Source organism: Ictalurus punctatus, chromosome 19, assembly GCF_001660625.3.
Source record: "Ictalurus punctatus breed USDA103 chromosome 19, Coco_2.0, whole genome shotgun sequence".
Lineage (NCBI taxonomy): Eukaryota > Metazoa > Chordata > Actinopteri > Siluriformes > Ictaluridae > Ictalurus > Ictalurus punctatus.
The window spans coordinates 20,539,219-20,556,897 of NC_030434.2; the positions used below are offsets into that span (position 1 = coordinate 20,539,219).

The 17,679-nt window shown below is 39.1% G+C and overlaps 1 protein-coding gene across 1 annotated transcript; it reads right to left on the reverse strand.

The window, feature by feature from the left end:
• Positions 1 to 5,029: 5,029 nt before the first annotated feature.
• On the reverse strand, positions 5,030 to 17,298 carry adm2a (adrenomedullin 2a). The gene is made up of 3 exons (XM_017494783.3): positions 17,181 to 17,298; positions 16,474 to 16,686; positions 5,030 to 8,019 (listed from the first exon to the last, which is right to left on the reverse strand). The coding sequence occupies exons 2-3, from the start codon at positions 16,551 to 16,553 to the stop codon at positions 7,599 to 7,601; spliced, it is 501 nt and encodes a 166-aa protein (XP_017350272.1). The 5' UTR covers positions 16,554 to 16,686; positions 17,181 to 17,298; the 3' UTR covers positions 5,030 to 7,598.
• Positions 17,299 to 17,679: the final 381 nt, after the last annotated feature.

Below are 17,679 nucleotides of genomic sequence, written 5' to 3' on the forward strand. Positions count from 1 at the left end.
TGTCAGTTCATCACAGGGCATCATGTACACAAAAATTCATACACCCATTCACATCGAGGGGAAATTTAGAGTTACCAATCCACCCACTGGCAGGTTGTTTTCTTTTTTGGGAGAACACTGGAGAAAGCAAAGGAAGTCCACATGGAGACTGGAAGAGCTTTGCACAAACATATCTCAAAACATCTTCCCAAGTCTTAACCTGCTGGCACACGTAACCAGGGGTGAATTCATGATCCTATAAATCAGGGGTGGGCAATCCTATCCGGAAAGGGCCGGTGTGGGTGCAGTTTTTCATTCCAACCAAGCAGGAGCCACACCTGATTCCACCTGTTCAGTTGATCTTGGCTTTGAATAGACTCAGGTGTGGCTTCTGCTTGGTTGGAATGAAAACCTGCACCCACACCGGCCCTTTCCAGATAAGATTGCCCACCCCTGCTATAAATCTTTACAAGAATCCCTGGCCCACTAAACTCAAAAGCACCCAAAAGCATTCTACCGCATTCTATAGTAAGCATGGGTTACTTCATTTTCCCCAGAACTCTGATAGTGTGCCTGAAAAATATGTTTGATTTGGGTCACAAGTGTCAGCTTGTCCAAAGGGGCAGGCAGGACAGTGTCCCACCATATACCTTCATTGGCCATTTTATTAGGAACACCTGTACATCCTCACATTCATAGAGTTATCTAATCAGCCAATCATGTAGTAGCAGCGCAATATGAAAACAATCATGCAGATAATGAGTCTTTATTGGTCACATATACAATAAAGCACAGTGAAATGATTTTCTTCACCCCAGCATGTTGGGGTCAGAGTGCAGGGTCAGCCTTGATACAGCTCCCCTGGAGCAGAGAGAGTTAAGGGCCTTGTTCAAAGGTCCAACAGTGGTAGCTTGGCAGTGCTTGGGGTTCAACCTTCTGAGCAGTAACCCAGAGCCTTAACCACCAAGCCACCACTGCTTTCATTGGCAAGAGCTCACCAAAACAGGACCTGTTTTTTTTTTTTTTTTTTCCAGTTGTCGACTGTCCAGTTTGGGTGAGTCTGTGCACTCAGATTCTTGTTCTTGGCTGACAGGAGAGGAACCTCATGTGGTCTTCTGCTGTTGTAGCTCATCGACCTCAAGGTTTGATGTGTTGTGGTTTCTCAGATGCTTTTCTGCTCACCACAGTTGTAAATAGTGCTTATTTGAGTTATTATTAACTTCCTGTCAACTCAGACTAGTCTGGTCATTCTTCTCTGAGCGCTCTCATTAACAAGGTGTTTCAGCCTGCAGACCCTCCACACTCAGGATGCTTTTTTGGTTTTAACACCATTCTGTGTAAACTCTAGAGACTGTTATGTGTGAAATTCCCAGGAGATCAGTATTATCTGAAATACTCAGCCCATCTGGTACCAACATCCATGCCACGATCAAAGATGTCCAAGATGATCAAAGATCAAAAAAGTCACAGAGATCACATTTTTTCTGATGTTCGATGTGAACATTTTCTGAAGCTCCTGACCTGCATTTGCCTGTTTTTAATGCATCGTTCTGCAGCCACATGATGAATAGATAACACCATGAATGTGTAGGTGTGCAGGTGTATAATAAACTGGTGAGTGTATATTAGCCATTCAATAAATATGGGCAACTTATCTTAGCCAAGCTGCCTAAATAAGCTGGCTTGTTTTTGGGAAGTGGAAGGAAACACAAGTAGAACATAGAGAGAAACTCTACACAGCCAGTAATCTGAGCTCAGGATCAAACTGGGGATTAACCCTGGAGCTTTAACGTGGAAACACTACCTGCTGTACCACCAGCTTAGAGACTTCATTAATAAAATAAAATAAAAAACAGACTTAACACCAGCATTAGACAAACAGATCTAGAAAAGTTTAAATAAACTCTCCAGTGTTATCATATATAAAGAATTGTGTGTTGTTATGAATGTGTTATGAAGGCTGAAGGTTATGTAGGTGTCCTTATTGGTTTTTGTTTCTTTTGGTCTTGAGACTCTATTAAAAACTTGGTTTTATCCTGGTCTTAGTGGTTGATTCAGATTGAAGGTTATTTTATTCATTAATGATGTAAGTGGATTTGGCGAAAAAATCTATTTTTACCACATATAATTTCCCCATGAGTCAAAACATTCAGAGAACTGCAGCTTTATGGTATATCGATAATTATCAACACTAAAGTACCTAACACATACACAGTTTATTTGACCTCTCTGCATGGGAATACCCTGCCATCAGGCACAGCCTTTTTAAGTTGAACTTTCATTGGTCTTTCCTTCACACCTCTTGCACCGCTGAGTCAAATATTATTCTGCAAGTCCATAAGTCAGGCAGTACACCCCCTGTTCCTCCTCCCTCTCCCATGTCTTTTTTCCATTGTGGCAATGGAAAGTCTCGTGATTGTGTGACTGCTAGTCACTTATTAATCCTGACTGAGAACCAGCTGAGACGTCATCCCTCCCGATATATACACACATGGATTTCAATGGTTTGTTTTCCAGCACATTGACTCGTATGCACTGGTAACATTTTTCTAGGTTTGATGCTGAACTTCAGCCTGAGGCGCAAAAACATGTTTTCTCCAGTGTGATTTTATGTTGTTTGGTTGGTTGTGAAACGCAGTGCTTTAGATTGCAGTACGTGAGTGTTGTTTCAGCTGCATTTCTAATATAGGTGCTTTCAGATATCCTCTAAAGAGAATGAGCCCCACTGAGCAACTTCTAGCAAGATTGGAGATAGATTTGAGAGGATTCTGTACACTCCTCCATGAAACATTTTGAGCTTCTTTATACTCTTAGGTTTGTGGTGGACAGTTGTGGACCAAATGGTATTTACAGTGGGTTCAGAAATTGTTCAGGCTCCTTAAGCTTTTTTTGTGTTATACTGTACACTACAGTCAGGTCCATAAGTATTTGGACAGCAATAGAATCTTTGTAATTTTGCCACTATACACTAGCATAATGGATTATAATTGAAGCAATCAATATATGACTAAAGTGTAGACTTTCAGCTTTAATTCAAGGCGTTTAACAAAAAATATTTTTGGAATTACAGCCATTTTGTACAGATTCCCTCCAATTTAACAGGCTCAAAAGTAATTGGACAGCTGACTAATAAGCAGTTTCATGGGCCGGTTTGACCGGTTTCCTCGCTATTTTATGACAGATTAAGGAGATAAAAGGTCTAGACTTGATTCCAAGTGCTGAATTCGCATTTTGTAGCTGTTCATGGGAACTCTCAATACGTGGTCCAAAGAGGTGTCGATGCAAGTAAAGGAGGCCATCATTAGTTTGGGGAAAAAAAAACTAAATAGACCAATCAGAGAAATAGCAGAACCTTTAGGAGTGGCCAAATCAACAATTTGGTAGATCGTTAAAAAGAAGGGAATACACTGGCGAGCTCAGCAGCACCAAAAGGCCTGGAAGATCATGGAAGACAACAAATGATCGCAGAATTCTTTCCTGGTTGAAGGAAAACCCCTTCACAAAATCTAGCCAAGTCAAGAACACTCTTGATAAACACCTTCATGAATGTAAATACAGAGGGTTTACCTCAAGATAAAAACCACTGATAACGCTCAAGAATAGAAAGGCCAGATTAGACTTTGCTAGAAAACATCTAAATAAGCTTGCCCAGTTCTGGAACAAGATACTGGGACAGATGAAACCAAGACTAACTTGTACCAGAAAGATGGAACGAGAAGAGTATGAAGAAAAAAAGGAATGGCTCATGATCCAAAGCATACCAAATCGTCTGTCAAACATGGTGGAGGAAGTGCTATGGCTTGGGCATATATGGCTGCCAGGACCCTTCCAAACTCAGTAACTGGGCTAGAAGCAATCTGAATAGGGAGCTGACCAAGAACTCAATGACAACTCTAACAAAGCTTCAGAAGTTCTCAGCAGATATGGGTGAAGAACAACTATCTGAGAAATACTCCATAATCAATCATCAGTATTCAGTCAGGCCTTTATGGAAGAGTTCATAGAAGGAAGGACATGTCTGAGTAAAAGAGAAGAGTGAGAAGCCTTTATTTGTCACATGTACATTACAGCACACTGAAATTCTTTTTCCACATGTCCCAGCTTGTTAGGAAACTGAGGTCAGAGCTCCAGGGGCGCCGTATCATGGCTGCTTGGCGGTGCTGGGGCTTGAGCCCCTGACCTTCTGACCTCCTGACCTTGAGCCCCTGAGCCTTAACTGTTGAGCCACCACTGTAAACATTTTATATTACTGATCCATTCGTGTTCATGGCCATAAAGTTTGACTGTCACATTTGACTACAATACACGATTCCAGTTTGAGTTCTGATGCTTGGTGTGCTACTTTCATGCCACACTTCCAAACCGTGTCATGTTATGAATGTGGTGTCTGGTAGTTTATTTAAAACTTCCCAAACACTACACTGTGTATTACTGAAATGCCGATCTTTGAGCTCTTCTTAGCCTTCCTTAGCATCTTCCTTATTGTGTTAGGGGAGGAGGGGTTACTAGGTGACTTGACTGTATGCACAGATCTTTCAGACATTTTATTATGGCCATAACTGTCATAACTGTATATGTATATTTTTTATATCCATTACCTGACTTGTACAGATCAACAAGTATCTCACTTTATTGTGTTGAACGCTCTTTAGTTTTCCTCAATGATAATGAAAGCCAAAGAAAACTTCCGTGTGAGAGCTCACATTAAACCCCGAAGAAACATTTCGATAAACCGTATCACTTTTTTCATGAGAACGTTTTTGCTAGAAGAAAAAGTAGAAGTAAGTAGTTTCTCTACATCTGAGTGAGATTTTATTTTTTTAATAATTGTTTGCAATAGTTAAAAGTATGCTCCTCAAGGGTGCCAATAATTCTAGTATAACTCTCTAAGGATTCGTTCTGCAAGCACTATCACTCTTTTTCTTAAGATATTTTAGTTAATATGTATAAATTGAATACATTTAATAGTGTGTGTACAGTAGCATACAGAGTATGAAGAAATGCTCCTTTTAAAGATGGACACTAAATGAAACGGAGACATTGTACGATATCATACTACATCAAAATGCTTTATTTCACACAAAATGTAGAACATTATAAAGTACAAAACACTGTAACTAAAGAAGGCCTTTTCTTCATGGATGCTCTCAATTTCCTATGCGAAGATAAATAACGAGTTCACATACAAAATGCATAAATACATGACTTAAATAATAGAACTAATAATAATATTCACAAAGTGTACATATACATGAAGGTGACGTTTCATACACACTTAACACACAGATGTACTTAACATATATCAAGTTTCATAGATCATAATTTAGTTACATCATTTTACTGTTCAAGTTAAGACATGAAAACATATATTCCTGCTATAAAGTGCTTCGTGTTTTGGTTAAAATACCAACTGACCTCATCGTAATACAGTGAAACATGCGATTTTGGAGTGTGATCGTGCCCTGAACCTAACAGACATCACTGATTACCTCCCTCAAAGTCCTGCAGATTCAGGGCAAAGGTCCTCAAACTACGCTGCTATAATAGGCACGCTGTTTTCACACAAACTCCGACGCACATGGGGAATGATCAACGTCAGGCCATGACGCGGCGATTACGCCAAACCTCCACGTCACTACAAATCTTCCAGCTAGTCGTCTACGTTAAATAAATAAAACACAACAAACAAAACCAAGTGAAAACATAAAAACAATCAAAAAAAACAGGTTTGGACGGATTAAAGAACACTCTCACCGATTAGCTCTTTAAAAAAGCTACAGATTCACCAGGTTCTCAGCGTTTTTGAAAGCATTTTAATGATCAGTGATAACGAGACAGGAGTAAGTGATAATCGATTACAGCAGAGTGAGCAGTCGTGGGGATCAGAGAGCCTTAAAACACACATTCGGGATTACACAAAGCCGTTAGAATGATCATATAGCCCTTCTACTTAAATATACACTTAAATATTACAGGCAGATTGGTGATTTAAAAATAAAAAATAAAAACAGTAAATTACAGTGTGATGCAAATCAAGAAATTTAAATAAAACGTCAAGTATCGTCAGGTTTTAAGTAGATCGTCGGCGTCTAGGAATGATCGTAGGACGAAGATAAAATTCGCGGTAAAAATCTTCTTTTTTTTTTAAAACTTAAACTGTCAAGTTTGAACAGTAAATGAACACAATGTAAACACATGATCTGATCTCTAATCTTGTTGGATTGAATTTGTCAGCAGGATATTTCACGACGCATTTGAGATTACTTTGGTTATGGACTTAACGTGGCTTTAAACAACAGTCCATTTTCAGGTCTGGTCTATTTATTCCAGAAAGGCACAGACAGAGTAATTTCGGGGTGAGCACTACGGCCAAGGCTTGAGACACAATCATTATGCAAAAAAAACCGGAGCTTTAAAATATATATAACGAGCGTTTCTGGAGAATTCATGTCATTGCAGATCTGGCGCACTCTTGTCTTAGACTTTGGTAAAACTGTAGTCTTATAATTAGTGCAACAGTAGAAATGCTCTTGTTTTCTACGTTTTAAGATATCTGGCTGGCTGTGCAGGGGACTCTAAAGATTTCTTTAAAGAAGCATTATATTGTATTTAAACTAGCAATTAATTGCAAGAATGATGCCGTTTTTTTCAGGTTGTAAGTTACGAATGACATCAGCAAGGGTGCGTTTGATTGGTGTCTGTCCAAACCTGTGTGTTTTAATCGCCTGTTAGGAAATGCTTGGGATGAAGCCATCATTTGTTTATGACGCTAAGCCCAGCAGGGTTCTAGTAGGAAAGGGCCGAAGGGATTATGACCAGCTCGTTAAATGGTGCTCGAGGTTTTATCGTCACGTCTCTATTCATGAATGTGTTAACTAATATCAGACCAAGGATAATAAAAAAGCTGAGCCACAGCAGTGATATTCTGTTTCAATGTTTCATTGTGTGTTACAGCAAAAACAATACCTTAGTGGCCACAAACAATTGCCCATGATTTATGCAGGAGAATGGAATCAAGATGAGGTGGAGTCATCTTTTTTTCAAGCAAAATTTCTTTTCTGAGGTTCTAAAGAGAGCAACAAGAGATGTGAAGTTCTTGACATGGTGGGCTGGTGGTCTTCAACTCAAAAGGATTCAACTTCTACTCACTATGATAAATATATTCTAAAATATAATGTAACCTTAAGTGAAATCCTCCTGTTTGTCGATGATGAGAGGTCACTTAGCATCACAGACGAGATCCAAAAAATCCAGCGTGGCACTTTTTACGCAGAAGGAATTAAAGGGATTACAATGTCAATGTCTCAAGACATCAGGAACTCAAGACATCCAATTTGAGGCCAAAGACAAGGAAAGACCTTGGTTTTTTTTGTGTAAAGAGGTCCAGAAAAAAAGTGTTTTAGCCATGTATATCAGCAACTAGTCATGTATATCAGTAACACCAGATCCTTTCTTCTCAAAAAAGGCACTTTTAATGTATGCATCATGAAAGCTCAAAGCACAAGTGGAAAGGAAAAAGAGAAAATTTGACAATCTAAGACTATTGGCAAAAATAGCGATCGTATGCAAGTAGAGCTGTTTTGTTGGGGTTTCGGTTTGGGTTGTAGCTTCTCTGGAGATCATCCATAACTATGCGGGTTATTTGGGTTTATAGGAGCTGAGTCTTCACGTCCGGTCTGGCCGACCAGCTGGTAGAGGCGATGGCTGAGCTTCTGGGCCTGGCACGTACCTAGGATACACCCGACACGCATCAGCTGGCCATGTTGGTGATGATGACCCCGAACATAGGCATTGCGCCGACCTCTGGAGCTTCTCTGATTTGACTCCGTTCCTCGCCCAACAGAATTGGCGGTTGGTTTGTCAGCATTCGTCGATTCCTTAGACAGTGGAGGAGGGTTTTTATAGAGCAAGGCTCTCCATAAAGACGTTCTGTCCAAAGGTACAGCTGGGGCATTGGTGGAATCATCAGAGGATGGATCAGAGTCAGGGAAGACAGCGCTTCCTTCCCTCAGTCGATGTAAGATCGTCTTGAAGTCCAACCTGCAGAGTAGAGAAACAGGAAAGTGTTGAATTTCCTGCCAGACATGATCAGCTCAAGAAGTATTCTTTAAGGAAATATAATTATTGTCGGTGTTCCAATAAGGAAACTGAGCCGACAAGTAATTTATTTATTTTTTAAAAACCCATCATTCACTGCGTTATGTAAAGTGAATCAGAGTCTGTAAATATTGATTGCCTGATAATATCCACCATTACACAGTATAATAGCTACCAGGTGTACACTACAGAGAAACAACTCTAAAAATAGTCCATGTGCCTAGGAGTGCTATGGCTCTCCTGGACTGATAGTACAGTAAACATTTCAATTTATACCACCATCTGTTCTCATCCATTACAGAATGTTTGCACTGGTTCCTACATTAGGTCATCCTCTTGGAGATCAGCAGAACACACAGTTTAAATCTCTGCTACCTGACACTGACCATTTCAACTGCCTTGTCAAACATTACCAAACTGTTGTCTGGTGGTTACGCAAGGTAATTAATAATCACATAAAAATGTCCAGTTTCCTAAATCAATCAACTTCAGAAATGATGTTAAATGTAACTCAGAAGTGTTGTTTCATGTCCTTAGTGCTTTTGTTTCCAAATCTAATAATCAGCTAATCAGAATTACACACAAGACATGGACATCCTGAGCACCAGATCTTACAGGCTTTATATGATTACAGAGCTCATGTGGCTGTGCTTAGTTCCTCTTTGAGCGTGATCCAAATAGTCTCTGGGTTTCAGTCAAGAAGCTTAAAAACTAATCCCCTCATCAGCTTCGTCCTTCTTCGCCCCTTCACCTGAAGCACCATTAACACTCATCAATGTTTGCTAAATCCCTAAAAGTCTTCCATGAGACCACCAAGGACTGTAGAATAGGGGGGGGGGATTCTTCCCCTAATGATATGGAATGGCGTTAACATTTCTGCCGAAAAAACATCAGAGTATCAATGAGCCTTGCTAGTCATGGATTAGAACTTGGCAGCCATTTCTGCTTGGCATCCTGTTTCCCTCAAGAAGAGTATGGTATATAATAATACCAATTGTTTTACTCTGAGGAGAAAACTTCACTGAGAAGATCTTTGCCTACCGATTTGTCCTTAGCACTGTTCACATTTTTTGGAATAACTTCTAACTTACTTCAACACAGCTTCAGGTCTCTAACTAGCATTTTTCTGCTGCATAAAATATTCTCAATTACCAGTTGCGTGATCTCAAGTTCTGGTAGATTTCTGCTTTATGCACGCATATAGTGAAGAAAATGACCACTTTCTGTACAACCAGAAATCCAATCCAGCTAGAACATTTGCGAGTCTGTGAAAAGCTATCTCCACAAAAGAGGAAAAGTAGACATCATCTTTCATGTGCAAAATTAGTAACATATCATCTCTGACGTCCTGTTTTTGTTAGCTTCTTTTGACCAGCAATTGGTAGGCTTATGCTTTGGCACGAATCATGATTGGACATGCCCCCTTTTCATTGTCGCCATTAGCTACTCAACTTACATCCAGCCTGGTGCTGGCAAGTTGCCCAGGAAAACTTGTGATGTCTAATGGACACAGTGACTCATCAAAATAACTAACCCAAGTGGGAATAAGTAAGGGTATCTAGCCAGTCAATAACCCCCTTAATCTCTGAGAATCTTCTTTAAAAGATGGACCTCTTACGTCCACTTTAGCAATGATCTGTACCTTATGGAGCTACTGAGGTGATAGTGGTTATTTTTTAACAATATATGAGCTCCTTGAGATCTAACTCATAGCCACAACATACTTCTGTGCATACAGAACTACAGCACACTTTACCCCAATGGTTTCCAGACCACAGATCCCTACCTACTATAGTGCAAAAACAAAAATGATTCCTGGAACTATGGCCAAGGAACTAAAATCCACCCTACAGTAGTTCCTTCAGTGCAGAAATCTTTGTTTAGTTCCTACATTCCTGAAATCTTGCTGGGTTCCTGAAAAAAAAAGGTTCCTGTGTTGGAAATGCACCTCTTTTTTTGGTTTAAAACCAAAAGCTGGGTTTATGTACAGCAGCTAAGCTACTAATATTGTACTTTGTGGTCTTTGACTGAAGATATAACCATCAAACATCAAGTTAATTCCCTTCTCCAGTTACACGTGAAGGATGTCTTTCATACATGCTCGTTCCTATGCTACCTAAGAACCGCATATGGGAAGTTCTCCTAAAAATCAACTAGTAAGATGTAGGAACAACCTGCCAGCAAACAAGGATATAATGAAATCAACTGGGGTTCAAAGATATACTTTCAAGTTTATATTTTCTTCCCTATAATATATGCACTCTGAGAAAAAGAGTACTAGATGTGTATCGTTACCTAGAAAAGTTCATGAAGCATGAAGGTACCATCACAGTGGCAAGGAAAGGTACAGTTTAGCACTATTTTTTAAGTGTGGACTGACAGAGGTGTCTTTTTCTTCTACACTGCTTGGTGAAACTCTCATTTCCTGGCAAGTCTCTGGGCATGAACCATTTTTAGATTTCAGCTTGTTCACCTCACTGGAAACATTCAATAACTAGTCCAAGACTAGACTTGGACAACCACTAGAGTGGCTGAAAAACTAACAGAAACATGGAACTTTGCCACTTTCATAATTTTCCCTTCCTGTAGCTTAAGATTCATCATTGAGAGGCCTACACGTGTTACCTGGTTCCCCAAGGAGAACCAAGACCTAGGAGAGCCAGGTTAATCTGTCTAAATATAGCAAGCCACTCACTTGCCCCGGTACAGTATCCTTATTGTTTGAATGGAGGGAGAAATAAATTGGTGAAAGGTGAATTGTTGCAATCCTGAGACCCAGGATTGAGGAACTTTGAGGACTTCTAGTTCCGGGTCAGTGATATAGGAGTTTTTGTGATACAATCAGCTACTCCTCAGTGCTCAATACTTGCATACATCTGCCTACTGAAAAGTCATTGTGACTTCTTTATTTAAACTCGGCCATAGTAGGGCTACCAACCTTAGCAATATACAAAAATCAAGAGCAAAAATTTGCATCCCCTTAGGACAAAATGAAGATAACAATTTCCATTCACACCAACAAGACATTTACTATAATGGGTTTACTATACAAGTTTACTACTTATCACAAATTATTTCAAATGTATGTCAAGAAAGTTGATCTTTAAGAGTAACTAACATAGACTGAAATGAAATGAAAGAATTAATAAGGGCAGAGACGGTCTTGCCATCTCTGAGCTTCTGTCCTAAATGGAAATGTCCTCTTGGAGAGAGCGGAGAATGTGGAATGTAAATCTTAACCGCTAATCCACAGTGGAATTCTGCCTGACTACAGAACACTTCATCCGCGTGCTCGTCTGGGCCCGATACTGACTACCGGAAAAATGTCCAGACACTGGAGTAATCGGTTTCAAACCAGGTTTAGACTGGTATAACAGAATCTATGGTCTGTTTTCAGTTCAGGTTTTACACGCTAGCAATGAACTGAGCGCGTAGATTAGCAAAGCATACATGCTATCTAATCTACTGAACAAACCTTGAAAAAAAAAAACATTCCAGTGTAAGATGTTCTGCCACAAGATAAACAATACCCTTGACCTCTGGAGAAAAAAAAAAATCAAATAATAAATATTGATTCTGGACATGTTTGACATTTATTCAAATACTAAAGTAATTTAAGGCTATTTTCTGTCCACATAGCACTCATATACACCATGTATATGTGGCGTATCCACCGACAGACAGTGTCGTGTCAATCACAGCCGGCAACGAGGTCAGTGGCCTGAATCCTGAACCACGTCGGATGAGCTTCAGACACGGCAGACCGGCTTTACAGCAAACATAGCTTCTGTGAACGAGACGCTTCCCTGCTGCGCGTCTGAAATTCACTTTCATTTGGCTGCTTGCTTCCAGCTTCCAAATATTACATTCCCAACAAAACCGCAGGATGTCAAGTAAGGCAAATATTTCCAGATGATGTGATTTTTACAACTATTTGAAAGGAGGTTCTGTCATAATGTCCCTTGTTTAAAACAGGTGACTAAAAGACACGACAGAAATGTGCAAAAAATAGAATACACAGATATGTATACGCTGTTTCCGAATGTATAAAATGGTATTACTTGTCAGACTGTACAAGACAAGTCCACACAGGATTTCTTTTTTTGTGTATGTGTGTGATTTAAACTCAGCCACAGTAGGACCACAAACCATAGCAATATACAGTGAAGAGCAGAAATTTGCATCCCCTTAGAGACATTTACTATGTTGGGTTTCACACAAGTTTACTCATTATCCCAAATGATTTAAAATGTATGTTAAGAAAGTTTATCTTTAAGAGCAACTAACATAGACTGAAATGAAACAACAGAATTTCAAGACAGTCCATGCAGGATTTCTTTATTTGTGTGTGTGTGTGTGTGTGTGATTGTTACGACCAAAAAACGCTTGATTTTGCTGCGGCTTTTTTCAAAATTTGCGATGCGATTTGCTGAGTTTTTGTTCTTTTTTTTTTTTGTTGCAGAAAACTACTTGAATTGGTGAAATTGCACTTGTAATTTATATGTAATTGTAATTGTCTTTCGCAGTGATACTTGTTGGTAAATTAGCTGTACTCATGTTCGATGCACGTGACTCACCAGCTCCTCCTAATATTGCTGCGTTTCCCTGATTTTGCGTTCATTTCTGCGATCGCAAAGTGTCAAAATCCTGGAGGGACTGATAAGATTATCGCAATCAAATCTTGGCCAAATTCTGGTCTGACTGTCTGATAACGTGTTCTTCATGTCAGATTATACGATAAAGATCCTCCAGACCCATGATGAAAGGAAATGATTATGTTTTGCTTTAGATATCAATCAGAGTGATTTGGGCATGCGCAGAAAATGGTGTCGCATAATCAGAAACATTCTTTAAAGTGATGTTGAAGTAATAGCGTAAGTAATTAGCATGTTCCGTTTGCGTTTTTTTTCAATTGTCACTAACATGTATGTAGCTATCCCGTGAGTGTAGCTACCGTAATTGTAGCTATCCAGCTATCTAAAGGTGTCCACCTATTGGTGGCTTTTAGATAAGTGTCATAGCAGTGGACGTGGACACACTCTGGGATATAAAACAAAATCATTTAGAAACTACCACAACTTTGTCGTCGCAATTGTACTAAACAATTATGCGTTCTAAAACCGCTGATCTAATTTTTTAGATGACTAAAAATTCTTTTACGATGTGCAATTTTCTGTGAAAAAAAAAATCATATTATGTTCTCGTTTTGTGGAATAAAGAAAGTGTTAAATAAAGAAAAAAACATCTTTCAAGAAAGACAGTTTGAGGAGAATTCTAGGAAATGGCTTTGCCCACCTCACTTTCACCACACGGACAGAACATTCAGTCTCTCATTACCGGTACATGATGTTTGCTAACTCAACTCCCTGAAGAGCATAGTTTTAAATCTGAGCTTTCCTCCTGAAATCCATCGTGGCAACGCAGATGTTAAAGCTTCAGCAAGCTGTTGTGCTTCACTGTCCACCTGTTCAAAGTAAACACTACATCTCTTCGTCACCTTGAAGTTTCAAAAATTTCGTCTGCTTCAACCGCTCGAGTCTACTGAATCTTGATGAATGGCATACAATATTAATTTCATTTTAATAGTAATAATGATAAACGTTATAAATAATCCAATTTCTTGGAGACCACATACACGGCACACTCTTGGGTTTTCCTGGCAGATGAGATGAGTTGAATCTAATATCTTTAAAATTCCTCAAACATGCGATACATGGTGTTTCTGGTACAAGGACCAAGAGCCGCTGGTGTACAATGTGTCTTAGTACATATAACATACTGATTATGCCCACTCAGAATGGAAAGAAAAGGGTGCTGCTGACTCATTCACAGTCCACGCCAACCCGCAAACATTCAAGGAGCATGTAATTTGCCCATGATGGCTTAAAATTGCCTTTAAAAAGCAACCAGTGGATCCAGGCACATGTCCAAAATATCACTCAGCCAGGAGAGGGCACACTGACACTGCACAATCTCTGCCAATTTATCTGACAGACGCTCAAAAGCTTTACAACTAAAACACCAATGCCCATATTTGGTCATAAGTCACTTCCTTATTTGGTTATAAGCCACTTCTGTTAAATATATATATATATATATATATATATATATATATATATATATATATATATATAAATATATATATATATATATATATATATATATATATATATATATATATATATATATATATACATACATATATTACTTTTACTGATCTCCACGTTGGAAAAATGAACTGCGTTGGAAACGGCGCTTCGTCATCACCATTTACTTTACTCAAATCGGTGCAGAAGTTTGTACCCCTCGTGATTTCTGGGTGGGGGGAAAAAGTATACTGCAAATTTCACAATTTCTAAATGAAATGTAGGTGTATCCTGCAACAGAGGAATAGCTTAAAAGGAAAGGAGCCAAGGATCTGATCTGAAGAAGGAAGCGCAAGACGTATCTGTTAAGAGTTAAAATAGATGTCATAAACAATGGGCAAATATTTGCCCAGCAGTTGGGGAGAGATTTAACAGATACACTTAAAAACAAATGATTTAAACGGGCTGTAATTTGGTTTCACAGTAAAGCTTATAGGTAAAAGATACATACTATAGGTACAAAAGGGGTACCCTTGAGGGTAACAAGGGAAGGTACCATTTAGTACCCTTTTTCTATTATAAGGGTATTATAAATAAGAAGTTCTACAGGATGAGAAAGAGGTGGGAGCCTGTTATTTATGCAAAAGTTCGAGAATATTTAGAATGCATAGTCTACTTAAAAATGTATATTATTTCGATTTTTTCAACTATTAATAACAATATGTAGACATTTTTACACTCCTCTGTACCTTACATAGCCTATGTAATGAGTTGCGGAGCACTAATATGGAGACATGACTCATGTAAAATTGGCTTGTTCGTCCAGTCTCTTGCGCGCTCTTGTGTGTAAAAATGTGGCGCGCGTGCACACGGACTTGGCAAAGCAGCCAACTGATAAAACCGGTCTGTGCACCAGAGTAGATGAGAAAAAGAAAATCCACACTGATCATATGATTAACGGCCCAGAGATACTTGAGAATTTTCAAATCATCCATTGTTCAACCTTGAAAAATGTTTCGACTTGATTCAAGTTATTAACAACATCCAGTAGGCTCTTTGTCTATCTCAAATTGCTCTCTAAACGATATACACCTCTATCAAAATCTCACCAGAGCAGAGCTGTAATATTAAATAATATACAGCTGATAACGGATAAGCTTTCAGAGAGAGAGAGAGAGAGAGAGAGAGAGAGAGAGAGAGAGAGAGAGAGAGAGAGAAGAAGAAGAAGAAGAAGAAGAAGAAGAACCGCATAATAATGCTTAAAGTAGGCTAGCTCTTCCTGTCTTTGTGTTTACATTACCAACACAAACACCAGGTTCAAACACTCAGAAGAATCGACTAATCTATACCATTCCTTGTCACTGGGGTGGATCTCTCAAGTGTACACCTTTTGTACCTGCATCTTTTTCCTAAAATGGTGCTGGCATACCTTCCAAGCATTATTCTAAAAACTAATTATGTACCTTTTCTAATAGTACACTACATCCAGATGAAAGATACATAAGTGCAAAAGATAAGGGACAAGAAAATGAACACTTTAATATAGAGCCTTTCTTTCTTTTCTTTTCTTTTCTTTATTACTGGGAGTGTAGACTTCCTACATAGGTCAACCCTGGACATGTACGCTAATTAGTGTCATTGCGTCACAATGCATATCCTTTTTAGCGCACTTCTATACAGGCGGTAAGTCAATTAGGAACTCTTGGCGCGAGAAGCGCGCGCGTTACCGGCGGCACGTCTGCCTCTCTCTATGACCTTGTTCATTCAGCCGCTATCTGCACTCTCTCTCTCTCTCTCTCTCTCTCTCTCACACACACACACACACACACACACACACACACAATCTACAACAGGGCCACTAGTATGGAAAATCTGTTACTTTCTTGGATTTTTCCCAACAAGTTTGGACACGTTGGACACGCGCGACAAAAAAAAAGACTCAAATGAGCAAACTCAAACACAAGATAGTGTCTTATCTCTTTCCAGCTGAGATATCTGTCCAGATACAGTCAACAATAATGAATTAAGTGTGTGTGTGTGTATATATATATATATATATATATATATATATATATATATATATATATATATGTACATATTGTTATGAAAATAGCATATAGGTCATTTCTTGTCAGCCGCGCGCACTCAGTCTTGAATACAAATATTAACCATCCTTGGATTCTTCACTATTTTTTGAGGGATGTTACCATGCTCTTACGTGATGCCCCATTTTCCCCCTGCATGCACAAGGTAGCATATGTATGCTAAGGAACTATTGTTTGAAGTAAAAGCGCAAATGAAATGTGCCTACCTGTTTCCCAGCGGGAGCGCGTGAAGCTGGAGGCACAGGAGGCTGATGCAATACAGGCTGAGAGGGAGAAGTGAATGCATCGTGGACGAAGATATCTCTCTCACACACACCCCTGGGGAAGGACACACCACCTGGACAAAATTGGAAGGGACTCCCGAGATGTTCCTAAAAATAAAGATCCGGCCTGAAAAGGCTTTGCTTTGTATTTGGACCCTGTCACGGGGGGAGAGAGAGAGAGAGAGAGAGAGAGAGAGAGAGAGAGAGAGAGAGAGAGAGTATGACTGCTGTTCCATCCAGAACTGTATGACAAACTTTATAACATTTTAAATATTATGCATCAAATGTGCAGCAAAATTGTCTATAGAGGACGCTTTAAAAAAAATTGTTTTAAAGTGTCCCCCCCCAACACACACACACACACACACACACACACACACACACTCAGTCATCTGAATGAACTTTTGCAGTGCCTAATTCTTTTTTTTGTTGTTGTTTTTTTTGCAATATTCAGCTGGACTCAACCCAAAACAACACTAACTGGTTCATACATGCAGTCAATAAAACAGACCAAAATATTCTCATATACATCCTATATGTATCCTATATATTTATATTGCATTATATAGATTGTAATAAAACTGACTGTAAATAAATAATTAGAATAATACATACGAAAATTATATATTTAACTTATTTAAATGACTCACCTTTGTGTTTTATTTCTCCGCGCAAAATAAATGATGTCTTAGAGTTTTGCCCTCTTTCTTTTTCGTTCTTTTTTTTCCCACGCTGTGAGTGAAGTCTGAACTCTTCTGAAGTGGGACTGACATTGGTGAGTTTAAATAGGAAATGGGCGTGGCTTAGCCGAGGAGCGCGTGCCAATTCAAAGGTGCGTCATATTCAATATTCCGTGTTGAGCCCTAATAGGTCTCTGTGTGTAGACTAGCTCGAGTGTGCAGAACCATATTCAGACACATATCCAGCCGTGTATAGGTGTAAACGATTTGTTTGAGGACAATAAACTGACTAGATTTGTGTATTTAGTATAATCTTTAATTAATCACATCTGTACTTATGTTTTATTATGTTGTCTAGAGAGGAAATTAAATAAATGGTGTGTGTGTGTGTGTGTGTGTGTGTGTGTGTGTGAGAGAGAGAGAGAGAGAGAGAGAGAGGGAGAGAGCAGATAGCTAGATAGATAGATAA

Coding starts and splice junctions, on each gene's coding strand:
- adm2a (XM_017494783.3), bottom strand. CDS start 16,553: ATGCATTCACTTCTCCCTCTCAGCCTGTATTGCATCAGCCTCCTGTGC. Junction 8,020..16,473: donor GCGCTCCCGCTGGGAAACAG/GTAGGCACATTT, acceptor TCTACTCTGCAG/GTTGGACTTCAAGACGATCT.